The following is a 27,632-nucleotide window of genomic DNA, read 5'->3' as shown; positions in this document are numbered from 1 at the left end:
TGGAACGCTTGCGTGTGTTTCATGGGAATGCTGCTGAAGAAATGGAGATCTGCCTTGGGAAGTTGAGCTCCATTAAGGAAGATCTCCGTTATAGATGCCCAAACAAGGAGGTTTACCGAACAAGGTTACTCCATCTGGGGTCTAGACTCCAGATAATCCACAAATACACAGCAGGGGAGGTCAACCAGGAAATTTTGGGTTTGTTGGCGGAAGTTGCTGCTACATATCAAGAACATTTTGATTTGTCGGCAGTGCTTCCTCCAATTGAAAATACTGGGGAATGTGGAGCAGGTTTGGGAGATTTGCTGGACACGAACCAACACAAACGGCACCCATTTCCCCGCAAAGTGTAGGATCTGGTCCGCTCGTAGGAGAAGATGTTGGGTCTGTCTTGAGCGAGTTAAGGGACGAGATTCGACTTTTACGTCAGCAATCCCAACGAGATAAAGCTCTAGCGGCTGAGAGGTCTGATAGCCTTTTGGAAGCTACTCAGAAGACGCTAATGGGCGGGATTGCTTCACTGAACACTATTGCTTCAGTTTTGCGAAAGACGGTTCAAGAAGTTGTCTCACTTCGTGAATCCGTCAGTGAACTTCGGGCGCTGGTACATTCTAAACCAGCTGGCGTTCCCGAGATTGATCTGCAGATTGATCTGCAGACCGATCTGGACGAAAGACGTGAGACGGATGAAATCGACGAGCCAGTAGAACCGGAAGTACATGATCCACCACTGGCGCCCACATTGAACCAAACCGTGGTGGAAAAGTTACTACTGGACTTTCTGAAAGATCGATGTCCGTCACTTCCGATTGAGATCACGAAACCAGCTGTACCAGTCATTCAGTCGCAGGCCCCAAAACACCATGGGAATGGAAGGTCAAGCCCGACAGGTGGACGTTTTCCTTTGCCCAATCATACGGGTAATGAAATACCATCCTGCTCGGGCTATCATTACAATCGTCGACCACAGCGTGTTTCCGATTGGAAAATCGAGAAATACGCTGGGACAGATGATGGGCTAGGACTGAATGAATTTCTGGACTCCGTTGAAAATTATGCTCAGTGCGAGCAAATTTCAGAGGAGGAGCTGTTCAATTCTGCAATGCACCTACTCACTGACAATCCTCTTACTTGATATCGGGCTATGAGATCGCAGAACAGGCTTTACAACTAAAACCATTTGGTTTGTGAGCTTAAGGCAAATTTCGTTCATCCGGAACTTGACGCCGCTCTCAAATCAAAGGTTTCCCAGCGCCTGCAGATGCGAAACGAGTGTTTCCTGGATTATTTCCAGGAAATGGAAAAAATACTTCGTGCTATGACGGTTCCCATGACACCGAGCGAAAAACTCGACGTGCTCAAGCGGAACCTCAGGCCGGACTATAAGCAAGTACTAATTTCAAAGCCAGTGAGTACGCTTGCAGAATTGATGACTCTAGGTAAATCGATTGATGCGTACAAAACACCGATTTACCGAAAAGTGTTCGGTTCTCAAAAGGAAGTCGCTGCTTATTCGGTAAATCCACCAGTTAACACCTCGAAAAAGGACCAACCAAACAGAAAGGGAGGTGGTTCGAATAACAGCCACGTTGAAACCAAAACATTTTGGAGCAAAAATTCCCAAAAGGACAATTTTGCTTCCAAAATGCCGTCTGAAAACACGAAGAAAAAGCCAGGTGTTCAGACGGAAAAAAATCTTGTCGAGAGAAATTCGAAACCGGAATCCAAACAAAAGCCGGTGATTTGTCTCGACTATCTGGTAGAACAGCATCGACTTCCCAGTCTCGGAGTCTGTTACAACTGCGGTGGTACTGGACACGAGCATGAGGCGTGCAGAAATCCAAGACGAGTCTTCTGTATTTTGTGTGGATTCGAGGGTTTCGATGTCTCTCACTGTCCCTACTGCTTAAAAAACGGGATTCGTACCAACTAAACTCGCAGTTGTGTAAGGATGTGCGCCCCATAGAAAGCCTAAAATTAGACCCCCAAATTTACAACAGTTTTCGACCAGCTCATGATGAGGATTATCGTGATCCGTTGTTTGTTGAAACCATCATCCTCGATGATCCGTCCGATAATTGTCCTTTAGTTTTTGTCGCAGTATATGGCCAGTCCTTCAAGGCTTTGCTCGACAGTGGTAGTAATGCCACCATTATCACCGAAAAGTTGTACCGAAAGTTTTCCAAAAGTCCATTGAAAGGTTTGGAAAGGCCAGTTGAACTTCGTTCAGCAAATGGACAGACCTTACCGATCCTTGGACAAATATATCTTCCGTACACTTTCCAAAACAAGACAAAGGTTATTTGCACCCTTGTAGTGGAGTAATTAACAGTTTCTTCAATACTCGGTATGGACTTTTGGCGCGCCTCTGGAATAACACCCGAGTTGCAAACTTGTGCTCTGTTGAACTCAGGTTCGGAATGGGACGAAGAAGTAGAGATTGATGCTCCGAGTGAGTCTATACTTACTCCAGAACAGATGGCCTGTATCGAACAGGTTACGACCTGTTTTCTGGCTGTAGTGCCCGGAAAATTGAATACGACCGCGCTAACAGAGCACAGGATCGTAATTAAGGAAGAATTCCAAAGTGCCGCGCCTGTTTGCCGATATCCTTATAAAATGAGCCCAAGAAAACTGTCTAAAGTCTGGGAAGAAGTCGACCGTTGGCGTTCTATGGGTATTATTGAAGAGTCAGATTCCGATTGGTCTTTGAATATTGTCGCTGTGACCAAACCAGACGACTCTATTCGGCTTTGTCTAGATGCCCGGCCTCTTAATAAGCGTACAGTACGTGATGCATACCCTCTGCCTCATCCCGGGCGCATTTAAGGAAGCCTGCCTAAAGCCAAGTATCTGTCTACTATAGATTTAAAGGAGGCTTTTTTCCAGGTTCCGTTGGCTAAGGGCAGTCGTAAGTTTACTGCTTCCAGTGTGCCCGGCAGGGGTATGTTCCAATTTACTCGTCTACCCTTCGGTCTCGTTAACAGCCCTGCCACTTTGGCACGTCTGATGGACCAGGTGTTAGGACGAGGAAAGCTGGAACCGTACGTTTTTGTTTACCTCGATGATATCATCGTGGTAAGCGAAACGTTCGAGCATCACCTGCAGTTACTCAAAGAAGTCGCCAAATGTCTAGCCAGAGCCAATCTGACGATAAACCTGGCTAAATCCCGTTTTGGGGTTCCAGAGTTAAAATTTCTTGGCTATTTGTTGAATCAGGAAGGTCTAAGGGTCAACCCTGACAAAATTCAGCCGATACTCGATTACGAGCGGCCGGTGACGGTTACTAAACTGCGCCGATTCCTTGGAATGTGCGGTTACTACCGGCGTTTCATTGATCGGTTTAGTGAGGTAGTCACGCACAACCGGTGCACCGTGGCAGATGATTTCGGTGGACTACATAGGCCCACTTCCTCGAAGCAAACGGAGCAATCAACACTTGCTAGTCGTCCTCGACGTCTTCAGCAAGTACGTTCGCAAAATTTGCAGCGCCTCACTTTGTGCGACCCTTTGCGAACAATGGTTCAACCGCCATGGAAGTCCGGAAATCCTGTTGAGCGATAATGGTTCGACGTTCATCTCCAAAGAATTCAGCCGGTTCCTAAAAGAAACGAATGTTACACATTGGCTGAATTCGAGATATCATTCGCAGGCTAACCCGGTAGAACGAACGAATCGTTCTATAAATACGGCAATACGCGCGTACGCCCGCACGGACCAGCGCAACTGGGATGCCCGCATTTCTGATGTGGAACGCATCCTAAATACCATGGTTCATTCTTCTACCGGGTTTAGTCCTCATTTCGTCGTCCATGGTTGCGAAATGGCATCAGGGGATGACTACTCCAGGATTTCCGGGGAGGGTGATCTAAAATCAAGACAGGACCAATTAGAGACAATTCGGGGTGTTGTGGTTAAAAATCTTAGTAAGGCCTTCGAGGGTGCTCGACAGCAATACAACGGGCGACATCGCCAACTTGCTAAGCCATTCGCCGTCGGTCAAATTGTTTACCGACGAAACATGAAGCTGTCGAACGCTCTCGAACCTTAGAACGCTAAAATTCGACCACAATACTTACCGGCGAAAGTTCTCGCCAAAAAGAGGTCTTCGTCTTACGAGCTGGTTGATCCTACCGGGAAAAATCTTGGTGTCTGGCCAGCTAATCTTCTCAAACCAGCATAAACTGATACAATTTTGTACCGGCGGCCTGCATTTAAACGGATTGTTCATTTGGAAACATTTCAAAGGCGACCGCCGGATTACATTGGGACTGTCGGTCCATTTATGCGTTGCTCTACCTTATTCTAGTGAAAAGCAAAAGGGGAGACTTACACTGCTGTTAGAAGGTTCTTCATTACCTTCGTTAAAATTTTGCGTGCTTTGCACTGGTGGCGAAGTAATAAACCATTCCGCTGAAGTTTTGCTTTGTGTTCCAAAAGCAGTCGTGATGGTGTATATTTTATTTTTTGCCGGAATAGAATTCCGCGCCTTTTGGAAAAACACCCACGCACTGACACTTGGAAACAGAAGGCAAACAACCTAAAACACATCACTTCGCCTTGTTCGCCATTGATTTAGTTTTCACCCCTTTTCAGCGGGGACTTTTTACAAATTTTTGCCTTGTTTGGGCGTTTCTTCTTCGCACAAAACACTTTTCCCCTTTTCTATGGGGATAAACACGCACGCGCAACGTATTTTCGCCGCGAGAAACCGTCGCGAAAACCTAAAAAAAATCGCGAAAACCGGAATGTGAACGGCGAGTTTGCATTCCGGTTTGTTTACATAAAATATTCATTGATCATTCCGCATAGGAATGACGTCATCGCCGGTTGACGTCTCCAAACGACGCCGTGCTGCCAGAAGCGATTAGATGGATTCGGATTAGAAACTGACCGTTTGTTGTTAGGCAATGTAATGTATGTACGGTGCGGCCGAATGTGGATATGTATGAATGTGCGTCATCGGAACCGAATGTTGTGTATTCGGAGTCTTGCATAATACTGGGGTTTCAGATTTTAACCACCAGGGTGATAAAATTGAATTCCTTAGGGAATATTTTTATTATTTACCGCATTATGCGAGAGACATTCTTTGGTCCCTCTCAAACGTCTCAGTATGCGAGATGCTTTTGAGATGAACAGGGACAGAAAGACATGGTCCAGAATGCTGACGATGACGTGGGATGGGTGCCAGACGGAGTGTGTGAATGTGTGATTGGATATGCATGAGTGAACGAATAAAAGTTGGTGTGGTTGTATGAGAAGCAATGTTCTAGAGTTAATTCAAAATGTGAGTCGAATTGCAAATGGCGATTGGAATGAAATGATATGATTGAAAGAGAAAATAGAATGAGTGGTTCGGAAATTAACTCTAGCTCAGGTATCGAAGGTTGGCACCGTAAGAACACGAAAGTTGGACAGTTGATGGAAAAAAACCGACAACCGTTCCCCTGCAAGTCAGAACCGTACAAAATTAGTACTGGGACTTGCAGTATTTTGGAAGATGAGTTGTCTTGAAGAATGGATTAGAATTGAATTTCAAGTTCAGGCCTTGATTGGATCAGATGAGAGCTGACTGCTTCTCGCTTTGCGAATGCTTTCAATATTACCACTTCACACCAAGACCAAACATTTTCAACGATTCGGAACTCCGGTCGATTAGTTTTTGGAATTGTTTGCTTGTAAATTACGGAAGGAATGATAGGGATAGCAGATTTTGTACATATTTATTTATTTATTTGTTTATTTATATATTTATTTATTTATTTATTTATTTATTTATTTGTTCATTAACTTATTCATTCCCCGTTCATTATTGTTATCGGTGTTAGGTGTTAGGTTAGTAAAAAAAAATTCCTGTCAATTTTTTTTCCACTCGGTGTGGGCGAGATTGTAACCTGTGCGGTTACAATTTTAGCATCGAGTGGAAAATTTACTTAATTATGTGTAACGCTGCAAGAACGTGTACGCGTAAAAATAATCCTAATTTTGGGTGCCGCTGCGAGAGAGTGTATAAGTGAAAATTACCCACATTTGGACACTCCCGCAGCAGCGTGTACTTGTTATGACAGTTCTCGCCACTTGCGCTGAATATCGTTCACGTAAATTTGTTTAAATTCGTTCGTTTTTTCGTTTGTGAACGATATTGTCGCGTTTAGTAGGGCCGATAATTTTTATTTTATGTTTGTGAATTAATGTTTAGGGTTAGATAGGTCGGAATTTCCCTCTAGCTGTGGAAAAGTGGTGTGCTGAATGCTGACTTCGACGTCACGGCGGGTTTGTTGTGGTCGGCAACAGAGTAATCCATCGCGGGAAGAGTCAGTTTAGCCTCGACCACGGTAGGACATACACGTCGCGTGTTGTTATTGTTTTCTCAGTGCGTGTTTACTGTTTCATATTTACAGTTTGTGTTCGATTTGTGTCCTGTGAAGCGAAGGTTGTTCCGCTTCTTTGTTATAAGACCAGCGAAGGTCGTTCCGCTGGCCCGTGAGTGCGAGTGCTACGAGTGGTGTTTGCTCGCCTGATAGGGTAAGCTGCGCTATTAGCTACCCTCGGCTAAGTGCAGAGAAGCAGATAAAACACCGCCCCGCCGACGACCACTGCAGCAGAAGCGACCGGAGGATATTCCGAGCTGCAGGAGCAGCAGAAAGCAGCCCCGGACGGCCACCATCGGCGACCCTCACCGCAACTGACAGCTAGAGGAATCGGAATAAACGGATGAGTTTTTGTTTATTTATTTTGTTTATTTTTTTTCTCAGTGTTCTAGCAAAGATCCGAAAGTTTGTTAGAGGTATCTGGCCGCCCTGTAAGGGTTTCGCCGGGCAAATAAAAGTGTGTACAGGGTGACCCCCTGTTACAGCAGGACTACAGATTTCCGGACAAACTAACGCTGTTGGTCAAAGCGACGGTGGATCGAGTGATGTGTGTAGCTCGAGTATCGGGAGAAACCCAAAAAGGTTAAAGGCAAGGCAGGGGCGACTCGTCCATAGGTGCAACCTGTGCAATGCACATGGGGACGTCAGGCAAATACTACAAGGTTTACAGCCCTAGGGTTGTATGAAATGGTGACGTGGGACTAAACACTGTAATTAGGGGATTTTTTGTTACAAAAAATACAGAGCCTGCAGACAGAATAAAGGTGTTCGTCAGCGACTGTACGTATTTTTATTTGCAGCCTCCTCTGGAAATCAATTTTTTTAAATATAATCAACATCACTCGAAAGAATATCGTATATATTTGGCGATATTAGTATTAGCCTGTAGTATTTTTTTGTGCAAACAACATGTATTTGACAAGGCACAAGCATATCGTGCTTGTTGAAAAAGCACCAAGAATTTCTCGTAATGCGTCAAAGTTAGAATTAACTCTATATCCTAGAAAACCAAATCCAATAATACTTACGTTATTATAATAAATGGTTTTGTCTTAATTAACTCTGATTAAATCAAATCTATAATATGGTTCTTACCAGTGGTGGGCACCGCTAATCGAAAATTTAGCGACGCTAATCGCTAAGTCGCTAACCGGAAAATTTAGCTCGATAATCGCTAAACGCTAAACGCTAAACCCACATTAGCGGAACTTTCGCTGATCGCTAATCGCTAGTCATATCGCTTTATTTATTGCTCGTGTTTTGTAAGATTTGGACCACGTTGATCTTTTTTGGTTAAACAAACGAAAACAATTACTTTTTAAAGCTATTTACAGTAAGAGGTTCACGAAACGGTATTCATATTTGATTTTGTAAAAACAAGAATAACAAAAAGTATTTAGCTTGCATTGAAAATAGATACTCTTAGGAATGTTTTCATAAAAATTCAATTATTATCTGAATCGAAAAAGTAGAACCAAAGTTGTCATAATTTCAAGCGCATTGCAATATACCAAAGTTCTTGGTGTGCCGAAAATTCAATCTAGACCTTGAGCTTGTTCTTCAAAATGCTTCTGTGGCTTGTACGATAACTGGAACTCCATTCTAGGGTAAAAAACTGACAAAAGTATCGTTCGCATTAAAGTATGTTCATCTTTCGAAGCAATTTACGTACGCCATCAGCAATCCACAGTTTTTCTAAATATTTCTATTGTCGCTTCTCTACAAAATATAGCGAATTGGCGATTAGCGTTTCGAAGGCCGAAATTTTAGCGACGCTAACAGTTTCGCTAACCAGCTCAAAAATTAGCGAAATCGCTAAATCGCTAACTGAATTTTAGCGTCGCTAATTAGCGAATTAGCGGAATGGTGCCCACCACTGGTTCTTACTTTCAAAATAATATTGAAGCCCTTACAAGTATTCATCAATTGGCAAACATAAGAAGATATGTCTAACAGAATTATTACCAAGTTCCAGCAAAAAACCGTAACAATCAACAATTCCATTTTTGTTTTTTTGCTTAACAATTTTTTCATTTACTTATCTGTTTTATTGGCTCTTATCGGTGAAAATTAAATAAAACAGCTTTATTTCGCGTAACGCATTTCGGTCTACTGTTCTTCGACCATCATCACACGCAAATGGCTGTGTGCAACCTATCGGTCTTGTCTGACTAAACCTTCCATTGCATTCTATAAATGTGTCACGATTATTTAGTAAATATCGAAGATAAAATTGAATAAATATCCGTTGTAAAAATTTACAATATTCTTGTTGAATAGTTTATGGTAATCATATATATGAGATAAACTTTTAATCACCATCAACACCAGCATTGCAGTTTTTCCTCGATTGCACACGAATAGAAATGTACGAACAAAAGTGTACCACTGCAATACGAGTAGTACCGCTGCAGTATGAATCGAAGTGTACCGCTGAAATGTACGAATAGAAGAGTACCGCTGCAATCATAGACGACGAGAGACCTGCGGTTCTATACTCCACTGGTACTGGTACTGCTTCTACCGACATGTTTTCTTTCAAGACATCAGTTTTTATTAGGTTTTGAGGCAGGTTTAGGAGTTGTTCAAGAATGGGGATTGTTTCAAACTTTTCGGAAAACTTTTACCTTCGAGACATCATTTTAGTCTAAGCTCATGGAAGCAAAAATAAATTGACCTATTGGGACGGGGAGACTCTGTCAATTTTTATATCGATATCGATACAGAGAATAATACGGGGAGCGGATGCTGTCCATTCACGTCGTCTGTGCTAGGAATGCTCGCATGTAATTGGTTCATTGTTCGCGTAAGTTTCCCTGTAACTTTTTATCAATTTTCACCGTTGAGCAGTGAAATAATAATGATAACTAGCGTGTTATAAAATTGTTACACATTTTATCTATCCAACAACATATTGGTTATTGTTATCCATCATGTGGTTATGCTGTTATTAACGTTTGAAATCTGACGCAACATTTGCCAGTTTCATTTCCAATTTTACAGAATGCATTCAAGTATAGAAAACAAAGACGTAGTCCCACGTCAAAAAGGAATCTAAAATCCAAATTCATGTTCTTATTTTCTTATTTTTTAGTTTTATTTTTAAATAGTAACAAAGGGAATTTGTTATTTATTTGTTGGGAATTACTTGCTTTTTTTAGCGGATAAAATTGTAGTTACTTTCCCAAACTCTGATTTTCAGAATTTCTAGTTGAACAGGTAGGTTCAACAGCCACGAGTCACCCCTGAGGCAAGGTGATGGTCTCTCGTGCTTACTGTTTAGCATTGCCCCTAGAAGGTGTCATTGTAAGAGCGGGGATTAACACGAATAGCACGATATTCTAAAAGTCGGTCCAACGGTTTGGTGTCGCCGACGATATCGACATTGTGGCTCGGACCTTTGTGAAGATGACGGATACGTACATCGGACTAAAGACGAAGTACATGGAAGGAAGGGGTTCACGAGAAGGCAGCGGTAACCTCCCACCTCGAGTTCAAGTTGGAGGTGAAGAAATCGAGGTGGTCGATGAGTTCGTGTACCTGGGCTCACCTTCCTGTACCAGTTAAAGTAACATCTGGAGTTCCACAAGGCTCTTATTTAGGCCCTTTGCTCTTTATTTTATTTGTTAATAATGTTACCCTTGTGTTGAATCGTCTCAAAGTATTTGTATATGCCGATGACATGAAATTGTACATAGAAACAAAAACCAAATCAGACATCCAACAATTCCAACAACAGGTTGACATCCTACACAAGGAAAAGAAATCCTGAACATTCCAGGTGCACTCTCGGACAGCAAACTGTAGAAAGGTGTTATCAAATTAAAGATTTAGAAGTGATTATGGATTCTATTCTAAGTTAACATTCATTGATCACTACAATACAATCATCAATAAAGTCAACAATATGCTAAGTTTTATAAAAAGGTTCAGTTGCCATTTCTTAGACCCATACACTATAAAAACTCTCTTTGTTACATATGTTATTTTAGAATACTGTAGTGTTGTTTGGTCGCCTTATTAAGGCGTCTATTCCAATAGAATCGAATCCGTATTAAAAACAGTTTTTATTATAAGCACTAAGATAACTACGATGGAATACATTTCCTCTCCGCGTTGCATGCTGGTTAATATAGAAACGCTTGAAAAAAGAAGAGAAATTGCTTCGGTAACTCTTGTTAACAATTTAGTTTCACAACGCATATGTTCGGAAAATTTGCTAGAAAAACTCAACTACTATGCTCTCCTACACGCTCATTAAGAACGCGAAAAAATTTTGTATTATATTCTCATAGAACAGAATATGCCATGGCCGGGCCAGTTAAAAGTATGATAAGTCTTTTCAATAAATATTGTAAAGTTAGTGATTTAACGATGTCACTAAATGCTCTTATAAAAAAATTGAACACTAGAATAACATTACTATATTTGTGATGTTAGCAATAGTTTTGAAGATGTAGTCTACTATGATTGACGCAAATAAACAAACATAAGTACTGGTAACTGCCAACAAAGATACCAGCAGAGAAATCTATCGGCGCATTATGGCAGGAAATCGTGCTTACTTTGGTCTCCGGAGGACGCTCCGATCGAGTAGAATTCGTTGCCGTTAACCATCTACAAGACGCTGATCAGACCGGTAGTCCTCTACGGGCATGAGGCATGGACTATGCTTGTAGACGACCAACGCGCCCTTGCGGTCTTCGAGCGGAAGGTGTTGCGTACCATCTTCGGTGGACTGCAGATGAAGAACGGAACGTGCAGAAAGCGAATAAACCACGAACTGCAGGAGTTGGCTGGGGTACCATCAATCGTCCACACGGCTAAGATTGGCAGGTTGCGGTGGGCTTGGCATGTCGTAAACATGTCGGACGACAGCCTGGTAGAGATGGTCCAGGGACGAGACGCAGAGGTGCACAGCGGGCAAGGTTAATCGATCAGGTGAAAGACGACCTACGGATTCTACGCCGACAGCAGAGCTGACGAACTGCGATCAAGCAGAATGGAGACGACTCTCACGCACAGTAACAGCCACACCACGCTTCGGTATGGTTAGATGATGCTTAGAGGTCAGGAAATCAACTCCAGACTTCATTTTGAATTCCAAAATTGCGACTTGTGTGGTAAGCCACTGCGAATGTGGATAAATGTCTCGCCTTATTATTACGACTGACACAAAAAAACGGCAGTATCTACGTGAAAGAGTGTTTGCAAAATCTACCCTTGATTAAAAAGCATATCATTCGTACAATCTTTTTGACTATATCATTACTCTAAGGATGCGCCATAGTGGTATAAATCCAACAATGTCATATGTACCAAAGGAAATGAATCTACCAAACTGCTTCAGGGCAGTTCGCGCAATCAAAACATTCTGGGTTTTGACGGAAGCGTTGCTAAGAAAAGATATAAACCAGCAGAAAATGTAGAAAAATTCAAGGAAATATGACCGAAAGTGGTGAAAATGGTCGGAGAAAGCACTGTGTAGAAGCTTATGAGTGATGTTGAGAAAAAAGTTAGGGAACTTGCGTACCCTACCAAAAATAATAGATTGGATTAAAATTGAAAAGAAACCATTATCATTAACCATAGTTGAGAATACAATGATCAAAAATCTTTTGTATATTTTGTTTTATTTAGGAACGATAGTGTATTCATAATTTTCGGCACAGTCTACAGAATTCCCAAACACAATCAAATTTGAAAATTCCCGCTCTGTGAGTTATAAAAATAATGATGTTGTATTAAGAGTGCTAATTGAAGTGAAACTGTGCAATATGTGAAATTTGGCGTATAATTTGTGAAGTGAGTTGTGCTCAAGAGACAGTGAAATAAAGAAATGATTATTAATCTTGAACACTTTATTCACGAGCAATGCCGGAAACGTTCAATAATGAGTCAAAACTGTTTCTAGAGCCTGAACAGTTTGTTTGATTGGTGTGATGTCCTCGGTAAAATTGTGGATATTACTATTTCGCTCTTCCAAAAATTAAAAATAAAAAAAAAATTGAGAAAAAAAATTGAGAAAAAAAATCAGCCATTGCTGGTTAGAAAGTTCTTATTATCGGTAACAAGACCTCATCTCGTACAGAAAAGCGCGCTGCTAAAAACGTAATACTACATTAAGACCAACAATTTCTGTAACCCATCATTTCATATAATATGGTAGCAAAAAAATCAGCATCGCGTCATCGCAGTATAAAACTACGGGAAACGTCAAATCGATCGGCTAAAAATAATGCGCACCCAAACTTCAATAACACCAGCATTAGCTGCATGCAGATAACCACATCGCAACTTTGAATCCATCAACCGTCAAACGTGATTGCCCTAAACAGCTTCTCCTCGAAATTAAAATTTGAAATGCGTGCCACCTAATTAATAAACTGCATGCATCGGCGAACGCTAGTTTTCCCATCCCATCGAAAACCTTTTCTTTTCACTGGTTGGTTCGTTCACACACCCAAGCCCAAACAACACCCATCGCTTCCAAAAATCTGTTCACTACAGCTGTTCCGATTCCAATTGGAAACCACGAAAAAGCGAAAATAATCAACAGGTTACCTATGGGTAAAGCGGAATGAAAATATACTACCACACAAATGGACTTTCCCTGCGACTCGCAGATGCCACGAAATCGAAACCACTCATCATTTCACTGTCATGTCGGTGTCTGGTCCCGTCCGGTCCGGTCCGGTCTGATGTCCGTTCCGTCGCCCCCGGCCATCGACGTTTCGCATCGTGCTGAATAAACCGGCTGAACGAGTGTTAGTCTACGCGGTGACCGAAGACGCGCCCTACTGAAGCTCAACCTACCCCACGTGTTTCTTAACGATGATGTTTTTGCTTGCATGCTCCACTGAAACGCAGGTAAGTATACATACGTAACGTACATACAAACCACCAACACAATCGCCGTATTGTGGCGACTGTGACCAGTCTATCCCATCGAAACCGGCATAATAGGGCTATGTGAAAAGTATAATGTTTGGTGGAACTTTACTCTGATTCATACAGGAATTTGTAAACTCCTTGTTAATTAGTTCCGCTTGGCTCAAGTAAACAGGGATTTTTTTTCATTAGGAACGTTAATCAGCGTCTCTCGAAAATGCTTCATTTTCCAACAAACTACACTCTTGCCTTACTGCACTCTGCTCCACTGAGAGGCATTTCCCATGCAATGCAAGCTGCACTCTGCCGCATCGTTCACCGCCCGCTCCCGATCAAATTGTAATTAAACACAGTGTTGATGTCTGGCCTTTTCGAATGTTTCGCAAACAACGTTGTCATCGGTGGATTACCCTATGCGATAATGTTTCATGCTGAGGTGAGGTGTGGTTATCTTTTGCTTCCCTCTTTTTTGCGGATTGGTGGTTTCGAATGCACACAGTTCGAGGTCTGATGCACCAAAAGGTCACATCACTTTATGCACATCACTCAATGCCCATGGTCACCGCGCCAGTCCGAGCTCGAATGCAACTGCATTCGATTTCTGGCACACGGTTTCCTCGTTGCAGCGGTCGGCACAAGTCGCCTAGGCGTACACCGCATACATGGGTCAAGGTTTATCACTTGATCTATTTTGTAGTTTGAACCGAAGATCTATTTTTTCGCTTGGTTTAAATTGTTCGTATGGGGTGTGGATGTATCGGGGCTAACAGAACGCATTCGTAGAGCGGATGCACGGCGCAGTTTCATCAATGCGTCATTCGATTCCGCTGGACAATAGACAGCTTCCAGCGGTAAACCAAACCGTGATTCAATGAAATCCCAGTGCGGTAGGAATCACTGAAAGCAGAAGAGTGATTTGCAAGCCTTCACGTGACCAGTTTACTACTGTGGCCGTACGATTGACGTGTAGGAGAACCAGGGGCAACACTGCACAGCATAACTTATTGAACTATGTTAATCTTATTTGAATCAAAGTATTCGAATTTATTCAGAGATAATTTTAACAGATTACGCCCTTTAGTTGCCTGTTCTGTTCTATATTCCCTCAAACAAACCGAATAAATAATTAAGAAATGTGTAATAATTTGAACCCAAAAAGATGAAAACATTCAAATTTTCAGGTAGTTGTTCGGCAAAACGTCAAGCCTGCATTTGTGCACCTGATATTTTTATAAAATCAAGATCGATGGAAAAGTTCTGTTCTATCGATGGAAATTAGTTCATTTGTAAAACAGAAGGCATACTCTATTTTCACTTCACATCGCAAAAGGCGTCTGTCCATCGATAGTCGCGTCAGCGCAAATATTGATACAGTGCCGATAATTTGTTTGTCCCGAACATCAACCGAAACTCGCATCAATGATGAGCACATTAAAAACATACGAAATTAATCTCTGCGGATTTTATGCGAACCAGAAGCAATCATATCGAATAACTTTAGTACCAGCCCAGTGAAACAATCATTTTTCCTCTAAAAAACGCTGACGTTGAAACAGTGTTCAAACGTTTCCCATATTCTCAACGATAAGCGAATTTCCCACGCGTGTAGTCTATTGTTGATTGCAATCAGGTATAGTGGCGCGACAGCATTTTCTCCCAGCTCACGCGGTGACCACTACCAGCAACGTTCGTTCTAGTCTGGCTCATTAGCCAACTACTAAACTAATATTTCGTTCCAACAACATGCATACCTACAAGCACTTATCGCAAGCACAAGGAATGCGCCGTTTTGTCACCTTATTTCGTTTGGTTGCCTACCCACCTTGCTTCGATCGTCAAACAAAACATTCCTGTTAGGAGTATGATCGTGTTCGATAACACAACGAGTTTCTTGGGTACAGAAGCGACAACGACCGGATCATCCAGAAATTTGCATATTTTCTTCTTTTGAATGTCATTTCACATTAAGATTCATATTTATAGAGACGACATACCTTTATCCCCTAGCACGAGCGGTGAGCTTTTGCATACATTCTTGCACTAGAAGCAAGTTTCAGCGAGAAATTTCTTCTCAACACTGGCCAAACCAGAGTGTGGACTCTCCGTACGTTCTGCAGTTGTTGGTTTATTTTATTTTTTTTTTTTCATATATATTTTAATACGTTTGCTGATGGTATGTGAATGGTGCTTGTTTTTTCTCTTTCTCCTCTTCACCTTATTTTGGCTAAAATCGGCTCCTCGCGAACCACTGCCCCCACAACACTATGCACCGTTCCCGTACTCTCACACACTCGATCACCTCCTGTGCCCGTTCGAATGCTGACGGTGGATTGAAACAACACTGAACTGAAGCGCTCTGAACGTCCACCACGCCCCAACCAGCACTACCACCAAAACACCCTTGCACCGTGTCTTGTCCAGCGAGCACCAGGTATATCTCGCTCGCGTTCGCGTCTACAGGTAACGATGATGATGTTACCTTCGATACAACTTCGCCATTTTCAAGAATTCAAATTCTACACTACTTGACACTTTCATTCGTTTGATTACATCACGGCAACGCACCTTCGGCACTTAACGGGATTGTACAGCTGCGACTGATAATAGTACAACGGACTAATGCTATACGGTCTGCGGGATATACTGATAGTAAAGGAATTTAAAACTACTTCGCAAATGAGCTTTACTCCGCACCAACAACCCTCAACAACCTAACGCAAAATGACAGGTAGCGTAATAAAGCAAATAGCTAGAGAGCTCGGGCAAGCTTCGTGTGCAGAGTTGCCAATGAAATTTTCGATTTAACTGGAAAATGGCTGAAAAAAAACTGGATTCCAAATAAATTAACCCATTATGGACCGGACCTAGATCCAGATTTTTCTCCAACGCGATTTTCACAACACAGGCTTGCATTGTTCTCATCAAGAAAAAAATGGTGAAGAAAAAAATTTCCGACTTTCCACAACCGAGTATTTCACTGTTCGTTTTTTCGAACAGTGGGCCAATGTGTGATAACAAATCAATGAATCCTGAGTCATATGATTTCATTGAAATTTATTATTTATGTGGTTCAAGAGTTTCAAAACATTTGGGATGTACATAAACATTACATTTTTTACAAATGAATATTGTGGGTTTATGACAATGCCTTCATCTTCTTGATTTTTCATCGTGAGCTCTAGCTGGAAAGTGTTGTCTAATACCTAAAAATCAACGGGAAGGAGAATATATACCACATTTACTTCAGATGCCCGTTGAATAGCTAAAGTTTCTTCATCATCACTCTCTTCCTCCAGCATGGCAAAAACTTCATGCATCGTCAATGCGCGGCGTCGATTCATCTTGATTTCTAAACATGAAGATCGATTTCACTATAGATATACTTAGAGCAAAGTAATCAAAAGACATGAAACTGATACTTACGATAGCTTCAATACAGATTCAGTCCACATGAAACAATAGCAATTGACGCACTATAAAATAAACATTCAAAACCAATCCAGCCATTTAGCTAACTGCGTTTGACAGTACGTAAACAAAGTGAACACCTATAGGACCACTGTTCGGAAAAACGAACAGTCATTTTCGATCAAGGGACACGCGCGTTGCAATGCTCGTAGAGTATTGATAAATGGTACAAAGTAAAAGTCATCCATTAGTAACTAGAATATGTCAATATCAGAGGGGATTCACTGCTGTCAAATTTCATATATGTGTGCGTTATCGCAGATCAACTCTGGTCCATGACGTTTGTTGGTCCGTGATGTTTCTAACTATGAACAATAATGGGGGAAAATCACTACACAACACTTTTATGAAAGTTTACCGCGGTTTCTCGAGTTTTGATAAAAAAACGTTCCAATTCTATAATATTTCATATCGATCATTTTCAAGACCAAAAGGAACAAAAACCAAAACAAACGCCATGTTGTCGAATATGTTGGTTACACGATGTTTGACAGGTAGATCCCCCCTGGTCAATATCAATAGCTTGAATTATTTTTTTCAGTTTTAAAAATTATAATAAAAAAATGTGTTTTTGAACACATCTGCGCGAAACGCTAGCCACCCTACGGGATGGTTGGGGAGGGGTGTCCAGTACATTTTTTTTGTAGCCAACATTTCCAGCTATCATATTCAGAAGACGGAATGTTTTTATCTTATCTCAGTTATTCGTGAAAATTTTCTAAAGTACTGTTCGGAAAACCGAACAACCGGTCCATAATGGGTTAAAACAAGCAAAAAAATGATTGTGAGAGTGCTTTTCTATTTTGGGGACTTAATCCAGTGTTAGTTTTTTATACAGCAACTAAAGAGAACTCTTCGCAAAAAATTACTCACTTTAATCAGAACTATTTTGTTTCGGGCTTACATTTTGTTAAAATTATAGACTGAAAAAATTCCTCCAACAGCAGCAAAATTTAAAAATCACGCAATCGATCTGTGAGTTTAAATTTCAATTATTTGTGACTTCGCTAGCTTTTGGTATCTAATTCTTCGAACAATTTTTCAACTACTACTTAAATAAAAAAATTTTCATGGTCTTGTAAATTCTATTTGTTTGGTTTTATCTCAACCATGTCATGCAGTCTTTAATTTGACCGTTTTTTGTGCGAGAAGATAGAATACTGAAAATAGTGTTAAGAATTGACACAATAAATTATCAATCTAGAAAATTTACGTTTTAACCCTCTAGTGCCCAAGTTAATTTCTAAACGAGCTTCGGTAAAATCACTATGAATAATTATAAACACTTTTTAAGTACATATTGAAGCTTTTCAAAACTTCGACTGAAGCCCGCCAAATGGCGGTATTGGGCACTAGAGGGTTAAGAATATTTCCGAAAATCAATCGGAGCTTCAGTGAATGAAAAACTGGATAAAACTGGCAAATATCTGAAAAAAAACTGGAAGATTTTGAGAATAAACTGTTTGACTGGATCACTTGAAAAAAAAACTGGAGGAATCCAGTTTAAACTGGAACATTGGCAACCCTGTTCGTGTGTATGTTTACATGTGTATGTATGCATCCAGTTGCAACGCTATAATCTCACTGTTCATGAACTGTGAGATCAGAAAGAACCAAAGTATTTTTCAGAGAGGTAACGAAATTTCACACTATATCATTTAGCAGCTCCGGTTTAACCGCAATCGGATAATTTGCAAGGGTCCCTCATACCTTACATTCATGTCAATTTCTTACTAGTAATTACAACGATAAGCCCTGTTTAGAGTTCCAAGCGAAGTGAAAATCTCATACAAAATGTTCAAATTCGATTCATCGAAATTGAAGCTTGTGGATTGCATCTTTTTCACCTGAAACTCGTGAAAAAAGAAGCAGCTAGCAAAAGCTTTTCTGCTTTTATTGTAACTGGTCGGCCAAATCGCTCCGAATGATAAGCGGGTGGCTTAAATGCGTCACTCTCCTAAGAGAGACCACCCGCCGAAATTTGGTTGCCTGGCCTGAGACCTTCCGAGGGGAGGTTCTTTTTATCCCGTTTCGGGGAGGGATGCTGCCCGCTGGTCTTACAATGACTCGCTATACTCCGCAAAAGATGCGCGTCAAATGACTTGCCTACGCTGCAAACCAAGTGCCCTAAAACGCGGTACACTAATGTCGCTTTTTACGCGGGGGTACGTGCCGTGTAAAAAAACGCGTAAATTCCGGAATTCGCTTAAAAAAGCGTAAATTCCGGAATCCGCGTAAAAAACCGCTTAAATTTCGGAATCTGCGTAAAAAACCGCGTAAAAAACCCGCGTAAAAAAAACGCGTAAAAAGCGACCTTAGTGTATTTGATTTCGCAGAAAGAAATCAGTAGAGGGTTAATTCTCAGCACTGGCCCAATCCAGTCTCGCAGACTCCGACTGATCAGTGCTGATTCGGGAATTTTCCTGGGCTAATTTTGGAGTCAGCCAACCCAGTAAAAGAACAAAAAAAAAAACGGTAAATTACTCGAACTCCCGAACCAGCGAAATCCCTGACTCATCTACCAAGACAGTAAATTTCCTCTACATAAAAACAGCCGATTCCTGCTGTCCAACTACATGTAGTTTATTCGAATGCGAAATTGATACTTCTTGTTACATTAACGGTTTGACATTTATTGTTTAATGGTTTTTAACATTTTTCGGTGTAATTCTAACTCGGCCTAGTCTCGTTTTACTTCATCTATTCCCTATTCTTTTCCCCATTCCATTCCTAGCTCTTCTAATAAGTGTGCGATCAAAGGGGTACGGGTGCGGCGGCGGTAATATTCTCTTGCTGTTGCTTAGGGTCGCGGCCCTAGTTTAGTCGCATGCGCATGGACAAGTATATGTATTAGAGTACTCACTCGTTGCCGATCTTACATGAGGTTTTATAATGGCGCAGCCGCCATACCTGCTTCCTGTTGCTCTGTGGCTTCACCTGTTGCTCCGCGCCACGTGGATGCTCCTTTACCGAACTCCTTTCGGTACTCTACCAGCGCCACGCTGGGCCAAAAACGAGGGTTGTCACTCTGTCGTCTCGCCTATTGCCTCCTCGGCTGTCTGGCAGCGCACAGCGTGCGCTTCGATCACTAGACGGGTGAAATCATCAAGGGTAGTGGTGTCGGTTATTGGTCATTCGGCCTGTTCCGTACAGGTAAATATGAAAGTTTGACGATGCTCGTGTTGAATAGGAAAGCTGCTGGGCACTGATTTGCCTAGCTATCTACCGGGAAAAGGCTATCTAAGGGAAAAAATAAACTGTCTTTAATACACTAATAAGGGGATTTCTCTGGTTTAAAAACCACCTGTTATGGAACATATCGCGCGAAGATGTTTTGACCTCGCCAAAAACCCGAAGGTTGCATTTTCGGCAACGTCATCTTCTTCTAGCGAGTATCTTCAACCCAGCATCCAGTCCCCGAGGGTAGAGAGAAAAAGGAATCTCTCCCAGCGATACAATAGGTCAATAGACTTATTCAGCCGGGTCAATCTACTCTTCGACCGAACCAGCGGTGCATGCAAAGCAACGTAGCGAACATACGGGAACTCGTTGCTCTGGTTAAATGTTATGCAAATTACTACACTTCTGGTTCATTAAGCAGACAATGTGTGCAGCAGGGGAAGCGAAAACAAGCGAACTGGAAATATGATACAGATTTGTAAAAATATACCGCATCCCGACGGGACTTGAACCCGCAATCTCCCTGTCTCCGGGATGGTGTTTTGACCAATTAAACTACGGGGGACGGCGGTACTTTTCCACAATCTATATGCGTATCGCATTCCACTGCAGACTTATTCTTTTGCTCAACCCTTAACTACACATCTAATTCGAAGAAATTTAGCCTACGTGAATGTTCACGGGTAAAAGCCGTTGTTAAAAATAGAAATTTGGTACACTTCTGTTGCGGTAATCTGAGCAGCAGATTGTTTTGAAAAATATTGAAGCCGGACAATTCGAAAAATTAATACTAGCACTATCAATAGTTCCCAAGGTACTCGTTACATTATATTTTGTCAGCTCCAGCAAATTTCCACTTCGCTCGGAGTGTAAACTCGTGAATTTCGTTTCGCATAAATTTTAAACTGCAGGTCGGTGTATTCCTTTGTGTTCCAAACTGAGTTTTCACGAAAAATTTCGCAAGCGATAATTCATGCTTTTCCCCTGCTTCAATTTTTTTTACTGAATTGTAAACTATACCCAACAAACAATTTTGTTGAATAACGGCTTGTTAAGCTATAGTTGAATCGTCCACTGAATAATAGCTCATTGTATGTATAGTCAAAATGACAAGCCGCATAATGTAAAATCACTTTTAGACATACACACGAGCTTCAACTGATAAATTTTACGGTGCGCTTTAAAGGTTTACCAGGAGAATAAAGAACGGTTTTGATAGCAGTTAGGTTCACTCCAGATCAAAAATAGATGGGCTTTGGAAATAGAAACATGCGATTAAGATCCAGTCATGCAGCGCATGTATTCTGTGGTAGTTGGTTAATGACCTGTCGCCACAAAAGAAAAATAAGTAATCCCACACCAAACGCAGATTTTGAGCCCATGTGTTGACCCCATGTGCTCGCCATTTTTGGTGCACAAAAAACTAAACAATTATTTCGATTTGCTTCGGATCAAATACATCATGAAAAATAAATTAAACAGGCCCATTAGAGATTGCGATTTTAGGTCGGATTGAAATTTTCCATGCCGAATCTATTCTATCAAATTCAAACTTGTTTGGAATACGCTCTACTGCCATACGGTTTCATTTCTGTTACGTGAGATGTCCCTAAACATACATACAGTGAGGATCCCTGAACATACAATATTGAAAAGTCACGCAAAATAACATCGCAAAGCTTTTTTGGTTTTGATGTGACAGTTCCGTCACAGAGAACAGACGTTCATCTTGTTTTCAAAAGATGTGTAAAAACTTGCAACCGTCATTTACCAGCAAGTGGTAATGCTCCCGCTACGTGGCGCTCTCGTCACTTACAAACCAAGCACTAATATCGATAAAATATCGATACGGGAATATTTATGGATAAAATATATGAAGACTTCAAACTGACGTAAGCAGAGTTGTCAAAAGGGTGGGTAATTTATTACGAACTTTGCATTATAGCGTCCGCCATTATGGCGCGTAAAAAGCTGGATAGACCTTTTTACGTACGAATGTATTAGTGTCACTAGTTGGGGAAAATATTTACAAAAAGCTGTTTGTTTACAATGCTATGTTTTTAGCAGCTGGACAAATATTCAGTTGAACACTCATTATATGTTTAAAACTTGTTTCTGAATGAATTTTTTCATTCGTGATCAGATATCGGAAAAAGCTGCCAAACATAATCGACCAAAAATGGTAAAAAGTGATAAAAGTCGAAGCAACACGATGCGATGATTTACAGTTTGGAGGAAACAAAAGCAACTTTACACGGGTTTACACGTTTCCTAGTGTGCGTAGATGAAAAGTCACTTATCTTCAGGGGCCTATAAACGTCAACAATTTGCCTACCAATCATAAATTCATCACGGCGGTAATATTTCATTTCAAATGCTTACAAAACTTATCTTATTCAATGAAAGTGCACATTGTCCTGAAAACAAATGTTGAGCTCTTGTTTTTTTCCATCTAAAACGACATCTACTCGAGAATAAGTCTACCGACAAAATGGGACCCTTGCTCTATTTTACTTGTTTTAGGGCAAACCAACCAAAAAGTGGGTACCAGAAACGCTGGTACCAGAATCAATGAGTAGTAGATGGAAAATGTATGGAGTTTGACAGCCACAAGAGCCCCATGCTTATCTCTCTCTATACAGTGACTTTCATACCAATCCTTCTACATTTGACACTCTGGCTCTTTTCACAGGTTTGGCTAGACATATTCACCAAGCTCACAGGAGTGAGACGTGAAGCGACAATATAACATTATTTTGTGTTCTCACACTCCGACAAAATTGCTTTCAGTTTTTTCATTGACATTTCTCCCGTATTAGCATTCAGTGATAGTAACATTTCAAATCCCAATGGGAATGGAAAATTGTATTGCTCGAAAAAAGGCGTAACTTTAACGAATTCCGTATTGATTGAAGACCTGAACAGAATGCTTCCAAGTCGATTATACGGTATTATTTCATTCCTGATAGGTACGTAATCGTCAAGTCATAAAAGGGTAATCCAATTAGAAAGAGTGATTGATTTTGTTGTTTTTTCTCCGAAGCTGCAATCACTGCAGTTCAAACCTCTAGGGTTCTTGAGCTTAGTGATCGATTTTTGGACGTCCGAAATGAAGGTCAGTGGTTTGTCATGTTTTACGCGCCTTGGTGCGCTCACTGCAAGAAGCTAGAACCAGTTTGGGCACACGTTGCTCAAGCACTGTACAACACCAACATTCGAGTTGGCCGGGTGGATTGCACTCGATTCACCGCAGTGGCGCAAGCCTTCCGGGTAAATGCATATCCCACCATCATGTTGTAAGTATCACACTTATTTAATTAACATTTGCTGTAAAACTAAATCATCTCCGTCTAAACAGCATAAAAGGCCCCTATGATTACGTGTATAGTGGTGAACGCAGTAAGGAAGAACTGATTCATTTCGTGAACAGAATGTCTGGCCCGCCAGTTCAACAAGTAACCCGAGTGGAAAGTTTCGACATTCTGAAGGGTAATAACCCGATATTCTTCACCTATGTTGGTAAACAGGATGGGATACTGTGGGATGTATTCTATAGTGCCGCCGAAGTGTATCAGCCGCATGGCTATTTCTATGCTACTTCAGTAGACATCGCAAAACGACACTTTGTCATTGACACTGTGCCGGCGGCTTTAGTGTACAAAGAGCGCACACATTACTACTTCCCGTATTCCGATAACTTCGAGATTATTGAGCCGGCTCACTTGAATGAGTCGCTTTTCCGATGGGTTAACGAAGAGCGGTTTCCAACGTTTCCTAAAATAACACGAAGTAACATTCATCATATTATACAAACGAAAAAGTACCTTGTTCTAGCAGTGGTCGAAGAGAATAAGCTAAACGAAATAGCTGCTCACGAGCAGGAGTTCCGAGATATGGTGGAAATTTTTGTCCACAAAAACAAACAAAAGTATCACCTTCGATTCCAGTTCGGGTGGGTTGGAACACCGGACCTAGCACATTCAATTGCTATGGATACGCTTTCCACCCCACACTTAATAGTACTGAATGCGAGCACCAATGAACATCATATACCGGAGGATGATCCCCTGCAGTTGACACCGGAGGCGATCGAAATTTTTCTAGATAGCATTCACAACCAAACAGCTCCGGTAAGTAATTAAAACAACAAAAAATGTTGATGGATTTTAGAAATTATTTCCCATTCTCTTTAGGCTTTTGGAGGTAATTCGCTTCCTGTTCGTATATACCGTGCCTGGTTCGAAGCCAAAACTTCTCTGTACGACATGTGGCAAGGTAATCCGGTGTTAACCTCAGTGCTGTTCGGATTGCCGTTGGGTTTTTTGTCGTTGATAATCTACTCGATTTGCTGCGCGGACATTCTGGATGCCGATGAAGACGAGGAAGAGGCAAAACACGAGAAAAAGGAATAAATGTGACGCGGATAAGAATCGTGAGTTCAAACGTAAACTAACTTCGTGACGGTCGATCAGTGTTACTGAAGTATTCTAATATAAAACATCGGTCCTCATGCAGCATTTAAAAAAGCCGTGCGTAGCGGGGAAGACGGGAAGCACTTAGTTTCCTTCCACCAGAAATTTTCTAGTCATCCTTTATAGTCGTAACAGAGCATTAACAGTATATTCCTAGGCATTACATTTTCATTCCTTCTAAAAGTCAAATGTTTTCGAATTCTTCTCATACGTGAGATTAGTGTGAAATATGTTCCTCTACTTAATGTTACAATAAGTTATATGTGTCAGTATTAGTATGCAAGAAAGTGTTGCTTATAAACCATGAGCAATGCTTTATGCCTGAATAGATTTGTTGTATACATTTAAACACATTATTTGTGGTAGAATATTTGTCCAGAAGTAATTTATTTTTTTATTGGTTAAAGCAATTGCAAATTATTACTATAAAAATGAAACTTTCGGAAATTGTGGTTGAATAATTCCCGAATTATGTTATCTCAAAATTATGCTGATAGTGATTCAATTTCAGAAGATATTTGCAATTTTGCAATTGCTTGTACAAGTAAATTTTCAAAATGTAATGAAATTTAGTGTTGGTGTTTAATTATGGAGAAAATGTCACTGAAACGTGTTTCACAAGTTTTACTGGTAACATTTATAATAACGAAAAAGAGCTGGTCGAAAGAATAATTTATTCGAGTGTTTTCCACATTGCAAATTATTGCTTTTTATATGTATTCAGAACAATATCTCGATAGCTGAAGTTCGTGCAGACATCGATGTGGCTGGAAGCACCGGCAATGGACATTAATTTTGTCGGTTCGCTTTGCAGTACTACACTATAAACGGCTGGTGCGGAAATCGGAATTTCAGCGGTTATGTCCCCGTTGAAATTGTATTGGTATAAATTCTTGCAATGTCCTGCCGCATAGATCACATCGTCTATAAATCCAGATACATGAACACGCTCTGGGAATGCTAGGTCCGTCGTACACTCCAACGAGCGCAAATGCCAAAGGGAGAACCGTGGTCCACCGCCGCACACGAGCCAATCCTCGGTAATAGATACCGTACCCTGCCATTTGCCAAACTCTGGTCGATTCAGCATTTCCTTGCAGTGGGGCTCAATTTTTCCAGTGAATTTAGCCTGCCGCGGGTCCCACAGCAGTACCAAACCGTCCTCGGAAGCAGTGGCAACTTTTCCATCGCAGCCAGCAACGCAATGGATATAGTCTTGATGTGCTTGATATTTTCTTATAATTCGACCATCTTCTAGAGAAATGGCATACATTATATTGTCTCCGCAACCGGCGTAAATAACTTCCTGATCCTTGTCCAGCCATAAATAATTTACTTCGTTGATGTCTGTGTTTTCAGCGGAAGTTGGAAGTTTTACTGTCCAGGCTTTTTTGCCGATGGTTGCTGTTTTTACGTTCCATTGAAAGCCACAAACTTCACCATTCAGCCCGACTATCAAAAAGTCTTTATGGAAGGACATACTGTAAACCTGGCATTTTTCCTGCAGAGTGAAGACAACCTGTGGCTCGGTAGGATCAGCAACAGAACTATCGATGCAGGAAATCCGGTCAATGCTGCAACAAAGCAAAATATACTTTTTTCATCTTCCAAAAAACAGAGTTCAAAATACTTACCTATATATTAGTATTTCTCCGAAATTACTTCCACAAAACAAAAATTTTCCATCATCGGATATGGTTTGTGAAAGAATGGTTGTATAGAAACACTTCTTTATATCAACCATAGTAAGTACTATAGCAGTTTTTCTCGATTTAAATACAAGATTGAATTATATTTTGGATATTCACTACCGATAAACTTGAAACCGGAGCAGTGTTTACACGACTTGATGTATCTCCTAAAATTTACGACTCGTTTTCTCGGTTTTCTTTCTTTATGCATTCGGATCCGGTTTATGACTCTCCATCACAAACAAGCCCTTCGGAAAATTCTGCATACACTGAAAATAAATCGCACGCTAATCCTTAATGCTCTGTCAATAAACGAACCTAATCATTCTCTTATATCGACCCATATCGATTTTTATTGAAATCCACGGTGTTTTAACGTGTTTTGGCATTTGACCTGTGTAAGCATTGAAATCTAAGTGTAAAATGATTGATTTTGGTATGCATGACATGGCAAACCGAAATGTAAGACACTCGATTTTGTGCTGTGAACTGAAACGCAAGTTTATTCCACGTAGATATGAAATGTTTCATATAACTGCTCGAAATGCCTTAAATGACAGTTCTCTCATATACCATACATGGGCGAAACGTCGTCTAACACCTTTCGGGCAGTTTTTTATTCTTCATTTAAAAATCGAAAGAAAACGATAAACATTTTTCAAAAATCACGTTTTGCTCAGAAAACGCAGCTTTTTCAAATGATATATAAAAACTGGTATAGCTTTAGGACCCAATTAGGCTGGGCTCTCAAATTGGGTTGTTAAGCTATATCAGTTTTTATGTCATCTAGAAGAGCTGGATTTTCTAAGCAAAATGTGATTTTCAAAAATTTTCTATCGTCATTCAATTTTTAAATCACGAATTGAAATTGCACGAAATCGCTACAATGACAGTTCGCCCATACCAACTGTCATTTACGATGTGGAGTTATTTTTATTTTTCTTCAAAAAACAAAAAGCAGTGGTATAAAATTTAAAGAATCACGTTTTGCTCAGAAAATTACGCTCTTTTACCTAATATATAAAAATCAGAAATCCATGAGTAGCTAAACAACCCAATTATGTGCAAAATTTTCCAAATTTTTTCGCTGAATTTTCGCCCGTTTAGTTCTTGAACATAAACTTTACATTAATGGCTATTAAAAAGAATTCGTCTCATACCATGTACACTAAAGTCGCTTTTTACGCGGGGGATACGTACCGCGTAAAAAAAACGCGTAAATTCCGGAATCCGCGCAAAAAAACCGCGTAAATTCTGCAATCCGAGTGAAGAGAAACTGAAATCCGCGCAAAAAATGCCGCGTAAATTCTGGACCCGCGTAAGAAACTGCGTAAATTCCGGAATCCGCGTAAATTCTGGAATCCGCATAAAAAACCCGCATAAAAAACCGCGTAAAAAACCGTATAAAATGCGACCTTAGTGTATATCAAAAGGACTTTAATTTCTCTCGATTTTTTTCCATTTCGTTTACTTGTTGTCTCTTCATCTTATGTGGTTCACTTTCCGTAATTATTATAAGATAAAAAAATCCCTTGTGCATTGTTTGGCTAGCTTTC

The 27,632-nt window shown here is 40.8% G+C and overlaps 3 protein-coding genes across 3 annotated transcripts in view; 1 reads left to right on the top strand and 2 right to left on the bottom strand.

Annotated features, from left to right (window-relative positions):
• LOC129723103 (uncharacterized) overlaps nucleotides 1–15,985 on the bottom strand; it is a 29,376-nt gene extending 13,391 nt beyond the window's left edge. The window contains exon 1 of the mRNA XM_055677070.1: nucleotides 15,260–15,985. The gene's annotated coding sequence lies outside the window, so the exon portion shown is untranslated. The remainder of the gene's footprint in view (nucleotides 1–15,259) is intronic.
• Nucleotides 15,986–22,665: 6,680 nt separating this feature from the next.
• On the top strand, nucleotides 22,666–24,574 carry LOC129724595 (protein disulfide-isomerase TMX3). Its single transcript, XM_055679595.1, has 4 exons — nucleotides 22,666–22,882; nucleotides 22,957–23,209; nucleotides 23,272–24,043; nucleotides 24,107–24,574. Exons 1-4 carry the CDS (start codon nucleotides 22,840–22,842, stop codon nucleotides 24,323–24,325), a joined length of 1,287 nt encoding a protein of 428 aa, XP_055535570.1. The 5' UTR covers nucleotides 22,666–22,839; the 3' UTR covers nucleotides 24,326–24,574.
• Nucleotides 24,575–25,042: 468 nt separating this feature from the next.
• LOC129724596 (THO complex subunit 6) lies at nucleotides 25,043–26,313 on the bottom strand. Its single transcript, XM_055679596.1, has 2 exons — nucleotides 26,020–26,313; nucleotides 25,043–25,959 (listed from the first exon to the last, which is right to left on the bottom strand). Exons 1-2 carry the CDS (start codon nucleotides 26,127–26,129, stop codon nucleotides 25,086–25,088), a joined length of 984 nt encoding a protein of 327 aa, XP_055535571.1. The 5' UTR covers nucleotides 26,130–26,313; the 3' UTR covers nucleotides 25,043–25,085.
• Between the last annotated feature and the right edge of the window lie 1,319 nt (nucleotides 26,314–27,632).

Source organism: Wyeomyia smithii, chromosome 2 (genome assembly GCF_029784165.1).
Source record: "Wyeomyia smithii strain HCP4-BCI-WySm-NY-G18 chromosome 2, ASM2978416v1, whole genome shotgun sequence".
NCBI lineage: Eukaryota > Metazoa > Arthropoda > Insecta > Diptera > Culicidae > Wyeomyia > Wyeomyia smithii.
Note: the sequence above shows the minus strand (reverse complement) of the source record. Positions and strands in the feature narration are given on the sequence as shown.

Bases quoted from the DNA above. Each gene is read 5' to 3' on its own strand.
- LOC129724595 (XM_055679595.1), top strand. From the start codon at position 22,840: ATGCTTCCAAGTCGATTATACGGTATTATTTCATTCCTGATAG. The intron at 23,210-23,271 runs GTAAGTATCACA...CCGTCTAAACAG, and splicing joins GCATATCCCACCATCATGTT to CATAAAAGGCCCCTATGATT. The intron at 24,044-24,106 runs GTAAGTAATTAA...CATTCTCTTTAG, and splicing joins TTCACAACCAAACAGCTCCG to GCTTTTGGAGGTAATTCGCT.
- LOC129724596 (XM_055679596.1), bottom strand. From the start codon at position 26,129: ATGGTTGATATAAAGAAGTGTTTCTATACAACCATTCTTTCACAAACC. The intron at 25,960-26,019 runs GTAAGTATTTTG...GCTTTGTTGCAG, and splicing joins GGAGAAATACTAATATATAG to CATTGACCGGATTTCCTGCA.